At 36.5% G+C, this 21,042-nt stretch overlaps 1 protein-coding gene across 1 annotated transcript in view; it reads right to left on the bottom strand.

Moving 5' to 3' along the window:
• The window catches only part of LOC145766056 (papilin-like), a 30,171-nt gene extending 11,939 nt beyond the window's left edge, over positions 1-18,232 (bottom strand). Inside the window, exons 1-10 of the mRNA XM_082577714.1 lie at positions 18,152-18,232; positions 17,795-17,928; positions 15,951-16,011; positions 13,562-13,664; positions 11,407-11,543; positions 3,921-4,044; positions 1,648-1,728; positions 1,392-1,564; positions 1,009-1,141; positions 500-620 (exon numbers count right to left, since the gene is read on the bottom strand). Of these exons, the coding sequence (XP_082433840.1) occupies positions 500-620; positions 1,009-1,141; positions 1,392-1,564; positions 1,648-1,728; positions 3,921-4,044; positions 11,407-11,543; positions 13,562-13,664; positions 15,951-16,011; positions 17,795-17,928; positions 18,152-18,232 (1,148 nt within the window). The remainder of the gene's footprint in view (positions 1-499; positions 621-1,008; positions 1,142-1,391; positions 1,565-1,647; positions 1,729-3,920; positions 4,045-11,406; positions 11,544-13,561; positions 13,665-15,950; positions 16,012-17,794; positions 17,929-18,151) is intronic.
• Between the last annotated feature and the right edge of the window lie 2,810 nt (positions 18,233-21,042).

Raw genomic sequence — 21,042 nt, 5'->3', positions numbered from 1 at the left:
CAAGCAAGGCCACCTGGAGATGCCGCCTGATTTGTCACATTATACAGATTTTGATTACCGCTAGTGTTTGACTGACATTTTCTGAAATGTTTTTACTTTTTGCTGTCTCTTAATGATATAAAAACTTTTGTTGGCTTGGGGAAGCAGTAGCAAATGAGAAAAAAATAAGTTGAAAAACGTTCAATCAGACTGTTATTGAAAAATTAACTGTCTGACTAAAATCTTCGAAATCAAATTTTCTTTTTTTTTAACATCTAATGATGTTAAAACCTATTGTGTCATTTGAGAAAAACAGCTAAGAAGGCGAAAAAATATAATTTTTAGAAAAATTCATTAAAACAGTCGCCCAAAGTTGGCAAAATCTGGAAATTTCTGCAAAATGTGACAAATCAGGCCGTATATCTTTAGGTATTCATGGTTCAAGCTATTTTTTCTCGCCGAGTGAACAGAGTGAATTAAAACTAAGGAAATGTAAAATACACAAAAAATCAAGATTCACCTAGCAAGACAAACGCCAAGGTTGCATTGCTGTCTACGCTGGGGACGTTGAATGGATTTGCATAAATACGAGGATACTTTATTTCCATCCTTGTAGCAAGTCAGCCGTCGGCTCTGAGTGCCTACGTCAATATAACATCAAGCTCATTGTGGCAAAAAAACTTATAAGTTTTTTAAAATCAATTACACAATAATTAATTCGGCTGAAAGATAATGTACAAAACGAAACGACCATTGAAATGAAGTAATAATCGGTATCAAGTGCGTTTGTGAATTCATTCACATGATGAACTAACTGGATACAGTATATTTGCTTAAGCGGCTTTATGTATAACTTAAGCCATAACTACTTTCGTAACTTTTTCAACTTTTTATAGCTTCGAACAATTCTCGACATGCATGTAGTATTTCCTGTAGTTTTAAAATCGCCTTCCTTTCACGTTTATTTAACGTTTGAAAACGTTGAATAAACGTTAAAGTGGCTCACTTTTCTCACGTGACTACTACAACCTCCTCCGCAGTCGCGCGTGCACTTGCTCCACTTCCCAACACTCCATTCAATATTTTCTCTGTTAGGATCGTTTGTTCCTTGCGGGAGATAGAAGCTGTACCGGATTCCTTTGTTTCTTTCTTGCACCACTAACTAAGCCAAAAAAACAAATAATTACCGATAGCGCTAAGCTGTTTCACAGATTATTGCAAAGTTCAAACATAACCAATAACCATATGGCTGGTAGCAAAGGTATATAGTGATTTAGAAGAAAAAATGATGAAGCGTGCTATTCTAGTCCTGCTGAACTTCTCAATGCAACACAACTTTATGTCATTGTGTGTTCATAAAAGTTTTACAAAGGATGTAAATTCAATTGCATTTGCTTATAATAAACACTTACATCAACATATAAAAGATCGGTTGTTGGACCCGATGCTCGTAAACTTTCTGGCGCCCTCCTTCGATCAAGTTTTCTGTGATAGTTTACCATAGTGCCTGCCACTTGTAGTGATCGAGAGCGATTGATTTTCCAATTCCCATTCAAGACATATTCTCCAGCGGAATTTCGAATAGCTAAAAATAAACAGTTTAGAATCATCGGAATGGTAGTGTAGTGCTGCAGCATACTCTTGGAAGCAACTAAAACTGATTCTTACCGAAATAATTTCTTGAAGCTCTGAGCTCGTCGATTTCAATGTTGGTAGCACCAAGGGGAATCACCATCATGTCAGTGTAGCCTAAAAAAATAAACATCAAACTTATGCAAAGGAATTTATTCTCACACGAGTCAGTTACAAGACATTTGCATTACAAGACATGTAACTGAGCGGTTCATATCAAGCATTGTTGTGGGTTTGACACCTGTCAGAAGATATTTCATTTTCTTGAACATCAAACTGACTATGCATTGCCAGGTTTTCAATAGTATTGGTAGCAAAAGCTTATTGTTGAACAGGTCTACCATCTGGCAACATACGTAATTCTACATTTACAGCAAATCCTTATTTTTTGACGCTGGTATCAATAACTTACAGTAGATCTGAAATTCTTAAACTGGTGTCAACTATACAGTATACTGGTAGGCAATTGGTAAATTTATGTTTTGGTTTTGACAGATGTCCATAGAAACAAAGAAGCATAAAATGCTGAAGCTTGCATGCAATTAGTCTGCAGTACCAAGTGAAAGATTCAAATGATACAATGTGTCTAAGGTGCTTATAATTTAACTTTGCTAATTTTTCAACGACTCGACTGAATATCAATATTTTTGGTCTTCGTCTGTTGTGCTGTTGTTCAATAACATGTTAGTGAACATATTTTCATGTATTTATGACATATTGTGCGAAAAAGTAAAAACGACTAAGTAAGCCACCAAAAACTGGCATGCTTTAATTTATGAAAAACTATACTTCTTAAAGACTTAAGCTCTTGTAATATAAACTTGCTTGCCAATCCAGCTACCTAAAAAGTAGTCAAAAGCAACCAAATAATTCAAAAGGCAGTGATTACACCACAAGCAGGTGTACTTTTGACAGGCGTCAGTTAAAACAGATTATACGCAGAAAATTTAAAACCAAAATTGACTGCACGGCTTTAAATGGTCTTGATGTAACCAAATTAAGATGCCAAGCGGTCACTGTAGAAAGGCACGCCTTAGCAATTACTTAAAACGTGTCATTTCTCATTTTCAATCGCAATTTAATATGGGCCGAATCGAGTTAAAAAGTAGGGAAACAATGCACAAGTAACCAACGTGAGAGCATAGCACCGGTGATATTTCAAGGCTCTGAGCGACGTGTTGACTTTAGAAGACAATACAACATTATGTTATAAACTTGTGTCAACCAAAATCTGCAGCTCAAAAACACGTCGCCAACCGTCTGTAATGTCATGTAAGTTTTCGCTGAAATGAAAAGCAAAAATCAACTTTTTTAGAATCTCTGATGTACCTCCTAATAACGCTCTTCTCTGGATATAACTGTGAGCTGAAGAGGACTGGGTTGTTTTTATTAATCTTTGAAGAAAAAAATAACAGCAACAATGGTCATAGAAGCTTACACTAATCAAAAGTTGTTATATTCTTAATCTTATCCTTGATTTGGGGAGATATTCAGAAGATTCTCACCACTTTGCGTGTACTTGGTCTTAAAACTATGCAAAATAAGCGTATATTCTGTTGGATTAACACAGATTGTTACTATAAGCTGCGTAAAGTACATTTTTATATACTTCCTGACGGTACAAACCCGTTTAAGGATATTTGGAAACACAACATTATTAGAGAAATAAAACATAGTAACTTTAGCGGGTTTAGCATACTTTGGGTAAAGTATGCTAAATATCATACTTCACCATACTTTACCCAAAGTATGCTAAACCCGCTAAAGTTACTATGTTTTATTTCTCTATGGTTCAACAAAGCAAACTCTCTACCAAAGCTTTATCATAACATTATTAGTTGACCTGCTTGTGCTTTTATTGTCGTCCGAGAACAACAGATGAGACTCATGTTGCCAGCCTACTCGTGGTGAGTCTTAATAGCTGAGTGAAAATTAGGACAATAACAACAACCTATCAACACATCTCAGTTGGTACATCAATGAACCCTCGATCCCAGGGGAAAGCAACATAAATGCGAGGAAAAAACCTTGTCATGACGAAACGAACCACGTTTTCGCAGGTTATCGTTCTGGGGAGAATGCTGACACCGCAATTCATAACAATGAACATATGGTAGCTGTTTTCATGCTGGCAAGTCCATTGTCATGGGATTACATATAATCTTAGTTTCGTCAAGTCAACACATCAAATCGATATCTAAACTCAAGACATGTCAAAACCACTTTCAATCGCTTTGCTTGGCATTAGAGCCAGCGAACGAAATCGCCATTAACTTTTATTTTTTTTTACTTGATTTTTGTTAAAATACCTGATGGTGGATTTGGAGCACTAAATACTCCATGGACTCTATAACACGACGTTCCATTCCCTCCGCATTCCATGCATTTATCTAACTTCAAGCTTGAACCAAGTATCATGTCACATCCTACTCTCTGTGAGAAAAAATGGAACATTTAACTCACAATTCTGTGATAAGCTACGAAAGTAAAACGAAGCTTTAAGTTAGTAGCGAAAAGGAAGCTATAAACTTGTCAAACAAAAGTTATCACACGTTTTCTGTGTGTTCGAACATCATGCAATGTATGAAGTGCCACAAATGCAAAAAACTCCATAAATGAAGCGCGTGTTAATGCATTCAGATGTTAACTAAAATAAAAATTACGTAGATAAAAATATTAGTTTCTTAACTTTGCGTCATTAGATGTAAGATTCTACGTCGGATAATTGAAAATATAGTACTATCACTGCAAGAGCAAGTTCAAGTGCTTGATTTTTTTTCCTTCTTCAGTTAATTAGTGATTGATTGAATGAATAGCCTACACCGAAACTGTAAAAATAGCATCACCAAGTGACTAAGGTGTAGTGAATGACACTGAACGTACATGCAATCGAGCAACACTTAACTATAATTAAATGAAACAACCGTAACTATAGTTACAGTAACTTATGATCAATACCCCTTGGCTCTTGCTATGTCGTAAGGCTTGAGTAGATCTTTTTTTGTTTATAAATATTCAGTGTCACGGTGGATAAATGCCTTCGCAAGCGAAACGACAACAAATCATATGTTTCAGAATTTCTTTGATGATGCATATTCAGCTCCACATTGGAGGCCAATTCGATGTTTATACAACGTTTAGCAATGATAAGGACAGGGAGGGACCGATAACAAGCTACCAAAGCCGCTGTTATGAATAAGCGACGGCAGGAAAATAAGTCCTTGAAAAAAAATTAAACAGAAACCATCATCACCAGGAACCCAACGCGTGAAGTTAGGCGTAGGAGGGGCTTGGCACGAATAATTTGGCCGTTTATGTCTCGACTCAGCAACAGGGTTGTCAAAACGTAAGTATGCATAGGATGAAAATATCTTTTATCGCCTTGTCCGGTTTGCAAATCGAATTCGTCCCTCTCGACAATCGTTTCAAACAGAGAAGTTTTGCTGTAATGGCAGACGACAATTATAATTTAGCCAATCAAACAATTTTGTCATAGTGTGTAAACCAAAATTAAACCAAGACTCTTTTGGTCAGTTATTGTCTTCTTATTCCAAGGTTGTTCAAAATGATACGCCAAGACGCTGGACACATGAATTGGATATTAAATTAACCTTTCACCGTTGCCAATCAAGCAGACATATTCATTTACCTTCTCAAAGGAGTCAACTCAACACACAAGATGATTGAATATGGCTATTGAAAGTGTAATTTTATAACCTAAATAATCAAAATCGAATTAAATGAAAAGGGAGACATTGTGAAGAAACTGATGTGTAAGAGCTTCACTGGAGACAGTTATAGTTTCGTCTATTCAACATTTGTCTGCGCAGCTTCAGCATTTCAAATAACTTTCTCGATAAGAGGACTATGTCTCAGACATACAATCCCCACCACCAATTTGTATACTGTCTAGTTTTTCACCAACAAAACATTTCTCCTTACTGTTGACCGGCGAAAGTTTTATTAACCCGAATGACTTAAATCTGCTTAATACGCTTCACTGCGTTTAGTACCTACACAAGTACACAATTATCACAAAAATAAACAAAATGTTTAAATTTATGACTTTTTATCATAAGCATTAAAAACGCATACTGTTGAATGAGAGCGGTAACGTTGTTTAGTCACCTTTTTTTTCGTTAAGCATTAAGATGTTTATTTTCTTACTGCTTAGGCTACATTGCGGTCCATAAATGCGCGATATCGAAACATGGGAGATCAGAAGAATATGATTGCAACGGCTTGATCGATGAGAGAAGAGATGCTTTTGTTGGACATCCAAAAACTTCACACTGTTGAAAATAACTCATTTACTTTCAACTTGGAAACTTAGCCAAACCACAAACAAAATCCCTGCAAGAATGTCTGCATGCCACTTCTCTCTAAGCTTGGTCACAGCAAGTGTTTGACAACACGAAATGACACAAATCGGGTTAAAACAAGAATTTTAAATCTTCAAATACAGTTGCAGTATTTTTAGTCTCAGTTTTTTTCTCTTGACAAGACTAGTTCTTTTTAATTTTGTCGAAGTGATTACTTTGTTGAACCATAGGCAAATAAAATCATGAAATAACGCAGCATTGTACGAAACGAAAACAAAAATTGCAGACGTTTTCGGCTATACATATCTAGCCATTGTGAAGCACATGAAAAAGCATATATTTTCGCGTCTGAAAAACCGATTTTACAACTCGAGTTCTTATCAATGTTTGCTTCCCTCCCCGGTAAACTAATTTCTTTTTAAACAAAAGAAGTTTTTCCGTAAACGAAAGGTGAGAAAGTACATTGCTTTTCCGGGCACTTCCGACCAACTTAAACAAACAAAACTCTGCAAAGCACATGTAAGGATGGCACACTACGTCTAATCAACGTTTTTTGTTAACAATATATTGTTCTTCCATATCCTAAGAGCGAACCTTTGCGCGGTGTCAGTCCAACCACTTAAACTTTAGCTGTCAATCAAACAAAATCACTTGACACAAAACAAGAAGCGACAAATGATCTGGGTGCAGTGAATAACTCTCGTGTTTCAATTCAAACAAAAATCTATTAATTGCTTTCTAAATAAACGGAAAAGACAAGACACTTGACGGTTTCGTGGACGAGCAAACAATGCTGCACTTGTACGACTCACAGGTTGCAATTAGACGCTTTGTCGTTACAGGAAATCGATTTACTTTTCCATCCTGAGTTGAGTTTGGGAAAATGATTTTATTTTTCTCACGACGATTGTTTTTGTTTTTACTCCACACAGCTGTGGATTGTGTGCAATAGAATGAGGGCATCGATGCTCGTAGCAGGGTGGAGTTACTGCTTAAAACTTTTGCAGATTAGTTGAAAGCAGAGATGGTAGATTCCTAGTCGAAACCAACAAAGAGAAATTATTTTGAATTATCAATTATTGTTACACTTTCGTGCGCTTGTTACGAAAGTTAAAGGTTCTGCTTTTTTATACAATCCAAACGTGATTTGGATCGTGATGTTCACTATAAATTGTTCACATTTGTAACAAGTTAAAATTAAATTGCTACTTTTTAAATCTTTTGTACTTTACCAAATGTCGGCCTGTTACAATGAAGATACATTGTGATTAACTGATTATACCATTAAAATTATCATGGAAAAATGTGCTTTTTAAAATGACTTCAACAGCATTCTTCTTGCTAAAAACAAATATTGCTAACTTTTGTTCTGTTGCGCATGGGCCTACTGCACGTCTTTTAATAGTTTTCTTTGTTAAAAGTTGTGACATATCTTGGCCAACCATCAATGAAAAAATAGACCGGAGAAGAGTTGAGTATCACGTTGAAATAAATGAACTCACTGAATTATCCTGAGATTAAAGGTTAACCTTTCATTAAAATTCCACCGTACTTCAGCGTGGACATGTCAGTGTTAACCATTGTGCAACGATGTCTTGATCACAGTATGGCACAAAAGAGAAAAAAATTCCATAATGTTCCAAACCACATTATGATGGCCGGACTGGCTGCTTTTGAAAACGCTTGTAAGCTTACCAAAGCTGTGAAAGTTTGCATTCATTCAATTTGTGTTCGCTTTTCAAAGTGATCTCACAGATCGTTTAATCTCCAGAAAAGAAATGCTTGTGGTCAACACAAGGTCACAAACACTGGAATCAGTGGGGAAGGGGATTTGAAGGCTAATTCTTGTTTTGACCATCAAGCATGCTCATACTGCAAAACACCACGCGGGGTTGTTGTTGATGATCGTGGAACTGGCAATCTTTGATTACAAATGCTAATCGTCGATTACCATTCGCCAAATTAGCCATCAGGTTTTTGCCATTCGACTGAACGGAATATTGTTTCAATCTCCATTATCACAAAATAACCTATCTCAAGAACAAAAACACTTGTGTATGCAAATATAAACTATGCAATTTTTGAATGTTAACTTTTTTTGGATTCTGTTCTATCTGATAAAAAAGTTACCAAATTGAAACATTGCTTAAACAAGCAGTTATTTTACCTATTGTGTGCTGTGCCCTGTCAAAACCCTTGTGACACAGAAAAAAAATGACACAATTGCAGTACCAGCTCGGTGGCTTAGTGGTTAGTGCGCCCGCCTCTGAAACGGTAGGCATGGGTTCGATACCTTGTCGGGTCATTCCAAAGACTTTTCAAAAATGGTAATGAATCTAATTTCTGCTTGGCACTGAGCAATGGAGTAGATTCGGGTAATAATGTAGTCAGTTGCGCCTCTATACGGCTGCATTAACACTGTCTGCTTTGAAAAGCGCTGTGGAGCAACGCATTCTGCGATGGATACAGCGCTACATAAAAACTAACATTATTATTATTACACATTTGCACGACTTGCTCTTTGTTGATTTTTGTGGCTTTTGTGATAGCTGTTAAAGCCCATTTGTTCGTCTCTCAAGCCACAAGTCATCTCTTACAAAAAGACACGATTACAACAAATTCGCATATAAACTTTCGTCTTAATTACAATAATGCAACTCGGCGTGTTTGGTAGCTACAATTGTTTTAGTGGTAGTGAAATAGAATGGTGAACAATATGGTCTTTGTCAGCTCAACTTGAACAAAACTCCTTTTCATTATCACTGAAATACAACCCACCCAATCCGAAGTATTGCTCAAACACAATAACTTTTACTAAAACCAATTCATTAACGCTAATAGAGCTTTTAATGTAATTAGATGCAATTTAATACTTGAACTGTTTGCTGAGAACCAAACGAATTGATTTGACAGCGCAGGAGAAAATCCGACCCGACTTCAATTTGCTGACGCAATCGATTACCGAACACATTATTGTAGAATGTAGATGTTTAATGCAATCGTTTACCCTTGTTCAACCAGCAAATTCATCCTTTTTATATTGATTCAGCGTCTGCAGACGTTACTAGCTGGATGCCACCGATATTAGCAGGATAAAAATAATCGTCAAACATGCCTCTGCAGTGCTAGTCTCTTTGACGATCATTGTTTTAAAAATCTATATTGTATTATTTTTATCTATTGATGTTCAATATCAGTCGGTGCAACATTATCTAGAAATTATTGGCCCACGACCACGGGTCTTTCAAAGCACGCAGATGGCTTTGAGGCTTTGGCTGCGGTCCCGATACCCCTTCCGTTCACATCAAAAACTTGCCAAAATGACGCTGAATTTTATATGTCCCTTCACATTCACACTGAAGAAACAAGGAAGCAGTTTCGTGTCTAGGGTGACTACTTGGGTTGACAACCTCCATGTCACTTTGTAGTTTCTCTGATACTGTGAAGTTTTATCGGTAGAATGAAAACTTGAAAGGTCAGAAAGGTTATCTCATGTGAAAAGTTGTGAATTTGATATAAAAAGCGTAAACAGATTCTTAAGTTGAAAAGCATGGAAGATCGGAAGTAACAAGGACGTGCTGTAGATTAAAATAATTCTAATAAAAAATTGTTACAATGCTCATTTCACTCATTTTTTCACTCACAACTCAAGTGACAAGTGCCGAGTGTTACAAAATAACATCAATTAACATCAATGCAATGACGCTTATCCAAACTATCTTATCAAACGCTTGGATAAAAACCACAAGGTTTTGTGGTTTCAACAGAAGACAAAGAAAGTTTGAAGGTTAAATATTCATGAAACTAGCGCCTTTCATTACAAGTTGATACAACTGATATTCTACACAGCACGTGCTTGACATGTTCAAGGTTCAATGATCACACAATGTTAGTGAATAAACAAACAGCTGCCACCTTAACCTCATGATAGGGAGTTTCTCTGCGATAGCGTGTTTACATTTTACGACGTTCAGCAAATGTGAAAGTTATCGATTTTTCGAGGTGTTAAGAATGAAAATCTAGCTTCACAATCATTAACGATTCTTTCAATTAGAATACTCAGCAACAATTTCTAACCGCATGGGCACGATTAAAATGTAGCCATCGAGATAAACTTGCACTAAACTAACCCTGTCGTTATCTCTTGCAGCTTTGCTGCAATTTGCATTGACGCATCACACCCCTCTTATGCAGGAGCGTAAGCGCCAATCACAAAGGTCGTTACGGGTCAATGGGGTCTTCTTATGGTTTATCACAAGGAAAAGAGGCATTTTCACACACCAAGCATCATCACAGACCAGAATTTATAGACATAAATAATCACCACATTCTTTACAATAATAACTCGTAAAAATAAACACCCGTGTTCAAGGATAAATCTAATCTGCCTGCTTTTTCAGTTGAGTCAAGATAAAAGAAAAAGTTTGGTTTCTATTTTCAAAACCTTAAATTCTTTCATAAACCGCAAAAACCAAAGAGGTTCAGTCGATGCCAGGGCCGAAAGAAAACATATCATATTTCAACGTCGCATCTCACAAGCCCAAGATTAAATCATCACAGGAAATAGCATTGGAAAAGCTTTGAATCCCACTACGTAACAACAAGCCTCCAGTATTACGAAACAATTTCCTTTACTTTTATGATTTCAGCTGAAGCAATTCAGCCAGTCGAGGGTTGTTTGCAACAACAAAATGTTTTGAATAGATCGTTTCGTTACAACGTTGTTTCTCTGTTTCGTTTCGTTTTGTTGTTTTGAAATAAGGTTCGTAGAAAATTTCCTTATTTCGTTTTCTTTTGCTTGAGCAGCCTACTGAAAACTTTGGGTGTTCATCAGGATAATTATCGTTTCTATCACTAGTTGCAACATTTATCTTCATCCAAATTAAATTTTGTTATAAAAACTTTCGTTTCGTGTCATGCCGACGGAAAAAACAATCGCCACGAAAAGCCTTAGTTAAAAAATCTACCAATGTTTTTAGAATAAAAAAATTGCTCAAACTGTACACGTAACCATGTCCCTTCATGACCTTCTTAGTCAACATTTCGTATTGCGAAACAAATGTTGGTATAAAACTGAACGGTTTAATGTGCTCCAGTCAACCTATGATCCAAATCCGTCAAGAAATTAAATCATAGAAAACCACCTTGTTTTGCAAAAAAATGAATGACTTTCCAAGCTTCACAGTGATTTTAAAAAATGACACAAATTGTTGTCTCTCCCTTCAACCGTTCCACCATCACTCAGTTACTGTAAATATTAGTCTTTGTCTGAAAATTTCATTCAACTTCAGAGTTTTGCAAAAAAAATGCTTCAACTATGACTACCTAACGATAGCCGTGCTTCAACTAACATAGTATAGACCGACACCTAACCTTCTTTGATGTAAATCACGCACCTAAAAAGAATCGCAAGTTTGAACATCTGAACAAATGCAAGGCTAACGCGTTCAAGTTTTCTTATTATGAAACTCACCTGACAGGTCCCATCCACGCAGACATGAAACGAGTTAGGACGACACCTTGTCCCATCGACTACTTTTTCAGCTTGTTTGATGAAGAAGCTTCTGTCTCCCGGTTGACAATGGAGTTCGCAAGGGTTCAACACTGAATCTGAGAACACAATCCAATTCAATACTTTAACGAACAGTCGACGTTGATGAATCACTAGGAATAAACCAGTGAGCGTTCGAGACATGAGTTTGCTCATCATGCATAACTTTGGATTCGGGTACAGTGGTACACCTGGCTTTCAAATTAAAGATGCCTCCTTGATACAGTGACATGTATGCTTTAGGTTGTTTTCATTTTATGTACCTTAAATTAGACAATCTGGAATCGAAACAAATTCTAGTACTGTGTCGAAACACTTTGATTTACTTCCGACCAAGATATCACCAGCCAGAAAAATAATCTTTTTCAATTGATTGGTGGATGTAAAAAAGAAATGGTTTACTGCTTCGTCGCTGTGGCAAGAACCGTAAGATCACGACAAATTGCGACAGATTTTCTTCATATTTTTGACCAATGCAGAAATAAAGATAAATGTAAGGAATTTTGTTTTGCTTTCCTTATTTAGAGACACCATACAACTCGATGAACGTGAAACCGCAAATTTTCGTGGTTTGTAATTCAATGAACTTGTCTGTCACTGCCGGTCAAGATACGGCTGACAGGCAATGCTAATACCAGAATCTGGTAGTTCGCACAAGGGAAAACTTAAATTTTATTTTGGATTTGATTACTCCAGGTTTGTTTGCACTGAAAGTAAAACAAGCTGAAGACAAGACACAAATGTGATTCAAATTACTAAAACTTCATTGGCAGTGACAGAGAAAGAATTTGCAAATATCCCAATCAGAAAAGTTCCCACGCTTTCCATATAATTCTAACCCTCAACACTGAACTGAGCAAACAGAGATTAATTTTTTTCACATTGATTCAAACGTCTGCAGTCGTTAAAGTTGCTAAATACTAGGCCAAATGCAAAAAGGAACGATTTTGTTATCTGGGAATGTATGACGTGGTTGGACAATGGATTATGTTGAAACGATTGTGTGAGACCAGATGAGATTTGCCAAATCAGTACTGTTTCAAACGAAAATAATCCAAACCTTAATTTATGCCCATAGAAACACCAAGGGGTGTTATTTTTCTCAGCTTTCACGTTTTTGTATAAATCTAAAACATCGCCTCGTTAACATATTAACCCAAAGATATTGATCCATAAAACTTACGCAAGCAAGAATGCATTGTGTTGGAATTCCTGAGATCTTTCACAAACATTCGCTTATCCTCACTTCAACTCGTTAAGGTTGTTAGTTGTCAACAGGGCTCAATGGAAAGAATGCAGCTTCGCAAACTTTCCTTATTTTAAAGTTAGGCAAATATTGACAATTGTAGAACTTGAAAAGTGAACCAAAATATTTTGAACATGTGCATTGACTTTACAACTTCACAATGTGAAATGTAGATCTATGAAAGTGTTTTCAATGAAGCTATAAGCAAATGGAAACTTAAGAATACAGCAACACGCATTCAATGCGAATCGGACTAAAGATTATGTTTTTCAAGTTGTTCAAACGTTAATTTTTTATTTGCACACAAATTAAACTATGGTTGTTGCTAGAACTTTGCCTTTGATTTCATATAAATTTGCTTCTTTCAAATTTTATTTAGCATAACATAAAAATTAGTTGCCTTCATACTTCAAAACTTTTTTTTTTATAAAATATCGTTTCCCAATTTTCATAATTTTCCATCTAGCAACTTTCTCACTTTTTATTAACCGCTGCAGATGTGCCAACTTTATGATGAAAATCGTAAAGGGTGCAGTAATGTTTTAAAAACGTTTTCTCGACTCCCGGCTTCAGCTGGTTGTTGAAAACACCGCTCACCTCTACCCAGGGTGTAATAAATTTGGTGGGCGTAGTTGCTGAAAGTAAAGGCGGCCGAGAGAAAGGAACTGGCCACCCTACTCTCCTTAGTGCCGAAGGCTTAGTACAATGAGAACCTTATCTTCTCATACCCGATACTTGAATCAAGTATGGGACCCCCTTTACTTTTTTTACTCGACGTTGAGTGTAGTAGGGTAGAAATGAAATTTCACCACCTTTGCAAAACCTATGTACCTCCAACATAAGGCGTCCATTGATGGGTGCGTCCTCCATAAGATTGATTGTTGAAGAATGAACATTGCTCTGCACGAAAATCGATAGAGCCGTCCGGGCAGTCCTGTCAGTGATCAACAAGGTGTAGTGGATTATCATAAAACATTCATACTTGTAATAGCACCCTGTTACGAATTGCAGGCGATGATTGACAACGCGGTCAATATATCTTGCCGTCGAACAAACCTTGAGGACAAACGATGACAACTTAGAGGTGTGTTTGCCAACAGAAAAAAAAATTTTGGCTTGGTAGTTTTGAAAGGAAACCTATTCTCTAAAAAAAAAACACTTTGATTGACAGTTACAAAACTCTTGCAAAGACGTCCACGCGTTCAGCGTGAGGTTGTTTACTAATATAGCACACGCTTGAAAAAGCAATTGGAGGTTATGATAACAAACTTTAAGAACTTTTTCGTCAAGATATGCTAATCTTTCACAGCAATTGATAAAAGTAATACGTTACACAAATATTTATAGAATAAAATCGACGACTATGGAATACATTGTATTGGTAAAACGCAGCTTAATCTTCAAGTTCTGTAAAATTTGGTTAAATTACTTGAAGTGGGAAAAATCATGTGTAAAGTCGTATTTTTTTTTTCTGCAAACGCGGGTGTCCTTTACACAGTTTCCAGTTTTGAATTTTCTGCGTAAGGTATCCTTTCTCATGTCATATTCCTGACATCTAGCATACAGGGCTGGTTTTGCATGAGATTTGCATTTTGACAGACGCTACTTCCCATTCAACAGAAGTCTGTGATATCGTATGGATTTGTAGTGATGCGTTTGTTATCGTTTGCTGCAAACAACTTCTCCACAAAAACAATCTCGTTGAAACTTATCACAGCCAGTGACGTTAACAGGGGCTGTAAAATTAATCCTATAGGCCTTAACATTATCTCGTGTTGAAAAGAGTTGATCGGATATAAATGCAATTGTTGCCTTCTGACTAAGTTTTGGACGTGATCTTTGGAATCCAAAGCAAAGTTTTTGTACATCAGACCGTGGACGTCGCATAAATAAATAGCGACGTCACGAAGAGAATACACACTGCGAAGGATTTAATTTGGTTAAGTTGATAGGCAAGCAAGGGGTTATTCGGGGTCACCAAGTGATCATGAAACAAACCATTTTTAGATTCTCATTCTTCATGACACGTTGACAGCTGGTAAAGCACTAGTGCTTGACAGTATTATTGCTGACTCCTGACGATCAACTGACTTGTGGCTTGTAAGAAAAACGTATCAACTTAGATTTGTTTTTTGAGCTCTTTAACGTACTACATTTCAGGAAAGCCGGCGGTGGTTACCATAGTACACACAACCAAATGAGTATGCAGTGAAAACCAGAATTCGAGTTTTCACAATGTTGGATTGGAAGCTTAGTTTTCACTTTATCTGTGGACTGTGCTTCGTCAATGCCAATGGCAAACCAAAAATTGATCCGCTTTTGATAACATCTTGGCCACATAGAATATTGATGGTATTGGCTAGTTACTTTTGCGCAAAAATGACCGAGTTAAGCAAAGTTCTTATCAAGAGCAACTAAAGGTGGAGTGGCTTTCTTGTCTGTAATTGCAACTGATTGACAGCCAGAAAAGCAAAGCAAGTTTATTCAGAAAACAAACAGTTTTGTTTACACAGAGTCGTTGCTATCTTAATCTTTTTATTTTATCGTCGGTTTTAAGCGATATTTTTTCATCAAGAGTGGAAATTCTGAAAATCAAGAGGAATCGACTTGTGTTGTTACACAGCCACAATAGCCAGTTGGCAAAATGCGTCGTTAAACGTTGAAACAATGTCAAAAGAGCAATTTTTGCTACATAGGCATAACAAGGGTTCATTCCAATATTTCTTTGTGTGTGGTCTTGTGGTTTATTGATTTCATTCTTTTCTCTTGCCATCTACCTACAGTTGCCACAGAAATAACTTTTAAGCCGATGTCTTTCTTAGCTACCATCTCGGACGATTGGCATTAAATGCTGAATACGTTTCACACCACATGATTGGATCACAACTGCCTTGTCATTTTATCTTCAAACATAGATGGACGTCTTGTTACAACAATCTCCTCGCATTAATATCACACCCGCAATTTAGCAATCCATTACCAGTTGCTTTAGCGTTAAACAATGTCTAATAAACGTTTACAACAGAAAGCTTTGAAAAGCAAAGAGTTTCAAAAATATGCAAAATTGAAGGCAAGGCTCCACAAGAAAACTTTTAGATTTGAGGTAGGCGCCATTATGTTATTTTCCAATTAAAAAAATACTTTTTTTTATTACCGTACACATCGCTTCAACCCAAATGGTTAAATAAACCTAATGATCAATGAAAACAACATTGCCTACCTGAATGTTACATGAGCTGTATTTACGATCCGGACCCACACAAACCGGAATTCTGTCATTTCTGAACAAAACAAAAAATAGTGTCAGCGTACAACTGGTGTTAAAAAAAATTACTTTTTGTAAAAAGGCAACAACATGCTATGCATTGAATGCAACTACAATGCATCTTCTACACCTGACTAACCAACTCATTAATCTACTACCCTTGTAATATTTGCGAGATAATGCTATGCTTTGCATCGCCCATTTAGAAAAGTAGGAAGGGCTTGTACAATAAAATAGTCAATAAAAAATGTAACTGGGAAAGGTAATTTCTCGGAAGATTTATTAAGACAACACTCGTCGACATTTCATCTCAACACGGATTTGTTCTGTCATAGTAGTCTGCGGATCATTTACTCTCTATTGAGAACAACTCAACAATTGCATTTGGGTTTACGAGATGACCTCACTCTAGTGCTAGTTTGTACAAAAACTTGGGCCTGTAAATCAAACTAAAATGCACTTTAACAAAAACCTTAGGCTGTTACAGGTTTTTTTGGACAAATTGGAAAGTTGGTTAGCCGTAAAAATTCGAGATACTTGGCATGAGCGCTTTTGACAGAATCATTTTGCACTGCAATCAATCAGCAAAGGTAAACACACAATTTTGGGATAATGATGCGTAGAAATCACTGTTTTGATTTTGAAAAGTCAAATTAATCCATCAGAATGACTTCCAAACTACTGGTGCAAAACGAAAATGCTACGATTATTCTTTCGCATTATTGCAAACACAAAGTTCCGCGAAAATCTTTCACGTGGTGTGAAACTTGATATTTTGAAGTCAAATACGCCATGGACAATTGCAAATGAAGTCGAAAATCATTTCAACTAAACGAGACTTCTCCACCCCGATCTGTTTTCATATTTATGCATGGTTGTTTTAAATTATTAGACAGCTGAGTGTCACTTTAATGTATGCTTCTACAGTACCAAAATGTGTACAGTTATGATTTAAAGCGCAATCTAGGGAATCGCACCTGTAAAGTGGAAGCGAATTAGATGTAGAATATTTTAAGTTATTCTTTGCACTTTTTTAAACAAATGTTTTTTATTCCAAGTGATTGCGCGAAATCGGGTTCAACATGCACAGCAAATTTTTCTCACAAAGCTTCAATGTCCTCACCTCATGAGACTTCACGCAGCACGCAACGTGTCAAAAGGCCGATCAGATAACGCAGCGACCTTAGTCATTAGATCTAACGGTGGCCAGCAAATAAAAAGTTTCCACTTTGCGTGATCAGGGTCAGGACCTTTCGCTTTTTTAAAAACTTTCAATCTAACTTTTAGGTGATTTGAACGTTATTGTGAGATTTTTCGATTTAATTGATATAACCTCACGAGCTTGGTGAACAATAGCAACGAAAGGAGTAAATCAAGTTGCAAGTGCATACGAGGTTCACGGTTTTACAAGAAAATTGTAGCTTATATGAAACAACTACCAAACACCATCGGTTGTGCATTCAATCTTGAAACCTCGTTTGCAACTACCCGGTTAGCAAATTTGATCCTTTTTTAAGTTAAATGTGGAATCATTGTAAATGGACTAACTTCATCAGCTGGGTTTAAATCAGCCATAACATGTGTTACTTACATTTGTTCATTGCGCATTGTAGCCTCTTGCTGCTCATAAAATTAATACAAATTACAAATAACCAAGCCTATAACCTATAAGTAGGGGTATAGGCTACTCAGTAGCCTACTCACGCCACGGGGTTTTAATCAAATATTTTTCAGAAAAAGATATGATTCTCTGTTGAAGATTTAACACAGAAATCTTGTTCGCAATGCAATGATCAAACCTTATAGTGCGACATTGTCTGCGCATGAAAGTGACGCCGCCTCCACAGCTTCGGCTGCATGGTTGCCACTCCCCCCACTCTCCCCATTCTCTTTCCGCTGCCTGGTCCAAACGTCCTTCCTCGTTTTGCAATGTCTGCAAATAATAACGTTTATCTGATGTATCATTGGTGCGTGCAGCATCTTGAAGTTTCAATAAATATTTGCGTATCTACAGAAAATTTAAACACTCAGTGCTTGATACATTGTGTTTTTTCGTTGTTTCGGCAAAAACGAAACGTACAGAGCTACTTTAACCAAAAGCAGAAACAAACAGATAAACTTTATCACATTTGTGTCGATGCAAACGCCAAATTCACTGTGTTAGCAATTTTGAAATCATCAAAAGTAAACAAAACGATATCAGCAGCGCCTTTGTTACTGGCATATGGACCATCCATCAATAAACATAAGCTAAATAAAGTTGTGAATTTTGGGACTTTATTGCGTGAACAGACGTTCAGAGTTTAGATAATTTGACAATAAAAGAGCTTTTGACGGTTTGCTTTTCCCTGCCCATTCATAGTCTATCATTGGGCAATGGGCATTCTGATTTGCACTTAAATGCACTCAATTTCATTTTAAGTCATAGGGAAATTGTCTTTGCTAAACCAACAACAATGAGATAATTGGAGACTTCCGATCACAGGAGGATGTGATGATGATATCATTTCAGAGATATGTTGTTTACTACGACACAAATTAAATCGCATAAAACGAACCGAATAGATTTTCTTCCAATGCTGAATCAACGAAATTTCACAAGAATGAGAAACTTTTTCATTTGCATAAGAAAATCGATTCTAAGATCAGAAGAGAGAGTGAAATTATGTTTGGTCTTTTGTTGTCTTTATCGCTAACTCAAACTCAGACACAGACTTAATTACGAGGATTAAACGTTCATTAGTACTCTGTGAGATATCAGAACATAGTCATTGAAAAATTAGTCATTCAAAGAATTCAGTCGCAGACTAAGAAACTTGTGTCGGCCGCGTAGTCGAGTGGTTCGACGCCGCTCAAGCAACAGAGTTGAACACGCCAAAATAATTGGAGCAGTCGAATGGAGGACTGTCCTCAATCTGTATGTTGTGTTGCGTTGTCGCAATGGGCTCAAAATACAATATACTATTATTGCTGATTGGCAAATACAAGTATCTTGTCGTGCACATTTTTTCTTGTGAACGGTTTACTCTGATTTATATAGGCCAACAATGCATTGCTACAAGGCATTATACAGTAGCTTATTACTCACCCACTGAGAAAAGTTATCTCTTTACAGTGTTCATACAAATCGAAAAGCATGGTCATAATCCTATAATGAGTTGCGCTTTTTTTCAATAGTATACTTGTCGCCGATATCAAACTTCCCAAATGAAAGAGCGACACTGGCATTGAGAAAATCCTTAACGCAGACGATTCGAATGGTACAAAACTGAATGTTCTATATCGTGACATATGAATTGATATCATTTTGATGCGAAAATTTTTAGTTTGACGCCAATAGAACCCATGGTCACTAAATAGAATTGTTGGATATATACTTATATTGTGTTTCACTATCCAGTTTACGCAAATATTTTAATTCTAATCTAATTGCAAAATCAGAAAAGTCCTGTTGAAATCTGTGTTTTGCACGGGATGAAAGTCGCCATATTTCAAAACAACGAGAGATAGACAATTGTGCAAGCATATCTTAGTTAGCCCATCAAATATAGTTATTACCTTCTAAACATTTTTTACAAAAAAAAATCACTGCATCAGTTGATTAATTTATCCTCTGGATTTACTCGTAGACCCATATCCCAGCTAGCACTACCAGACCCTTCTATCAATTTGTCTGGGACAAAAAGAAAATATCAGATGTAGCATGCGATATATCACAAAACTAAAAATGAAACGATATCTTGCAAGATGAAAATAAATATCATGTCTACATAAATAACCACTTTCAGGATAGTAGGCTATGTGCTACAACATGGCGTCTGCACTCTACAGATAGTAAATGAATAAAAGCGATAAACACAAAACATTAATGAAGAACGAAAACCCTCAAAAAATATCGCACATTTGCAAATAAGCTTTTGTCATCAACACCATGTCCCAGCTGCTAAATCCACAGAAACCACGTGTTATTCAAGATGTAAATACGCTAAATTATAGAAAAGATAGTACCGGTACCAGATAATATTAATACGTCAAGCAAAAAGCGACGGATTTCCACAGGTAGGCTAAATAAAAGAGCGGTCAATACAACCTCAAAACAAATATGGAGTGAAAAATTAGCTGGTGCATTCATATGTACAATAGATGTGTCCGATTGCTCAGTTATGAATTAAATTTTGAATGTTGTTGTTTTAAAACACTACTTTTAAATCATCTGTTAATCGGAAAGAGAATCAAACAGGCCTACTTACTTCTAATAAAGCCTACTGAAAATAATCAATGACTAACGATTCCAATAGGTACCAACACTGAATAAAAATCGTTGCTGGAAATCATCGTTGGGGTTTCTGACAAAAGGGAAAGTGATCCTTTGGCTAAGTCACTGTGTGAGAAAACTATGCGCTTACAGTCGTCACCTTGCTAAAATCTTAGTGGCTAAAAAAATAAATAGTACAAGACGCCACTTGAACTGAACAATAGTGAGAGTGCTATTGGATATATTATGACACCGATAGTTGCCGTCCTTGCGATAACTTGTACTCAACAGCGTTTTGGTAAATGACTCATTCAATATTTCGTCATTTTTGGATTTTAATGTGGACAATAAGCAGTTACTCGACGATGTGCAATTAAAGTTTAAGAAATGGAAATGTGTAGAGTTGACAGTAATATGTTACTGTTCATTAAGCAAGATTGCTTTGGTGATATTTTTAGCTTATGCCGTAATGAGCTTCATTTTGATGATGATGACTGCTGTAGTCAGCATATTTGCAAAACCATTGGACTCAAGAAAGCAATTGGCATGTGAATGGATGTCCAGTTTGTCCACAGCTCAACTAGCACAAAAGTTGCCATTTTTACATTTTTTAAATGCTTAATGGCGTTGAAATGATGTTAAAAACAGCAACTTTCTGATTGTAAATTGATCTGCTATAGCTGAGCCACGGACAGAATTCGAATTGAATTATATTGTTTGACAGGAAAAACCATTCAAAAAAACGTGTTTTTGCTAGTTTATGTGAAATTGACGTTGCGTGCAGGCAAAGCC

Source organism: Aplidium turbinatum, chromosome 1, assembly GCF_918807975.1.
Source record: "Aplidium turbinatum chromosome 1, kaAplTurb1.1, whole genome shotgun sequence".
In the NCBI taxonomy this organism is placed as follows: Eukaryota; Metazoa; Chordata; class Ascidiacea; order Aplousobranchia; family Polyclinidae; genus Aplidium; species Aplidium turbinatum.
This window is presented reverse-complemented; position numbering and strand designations above follow the sequence as displayed.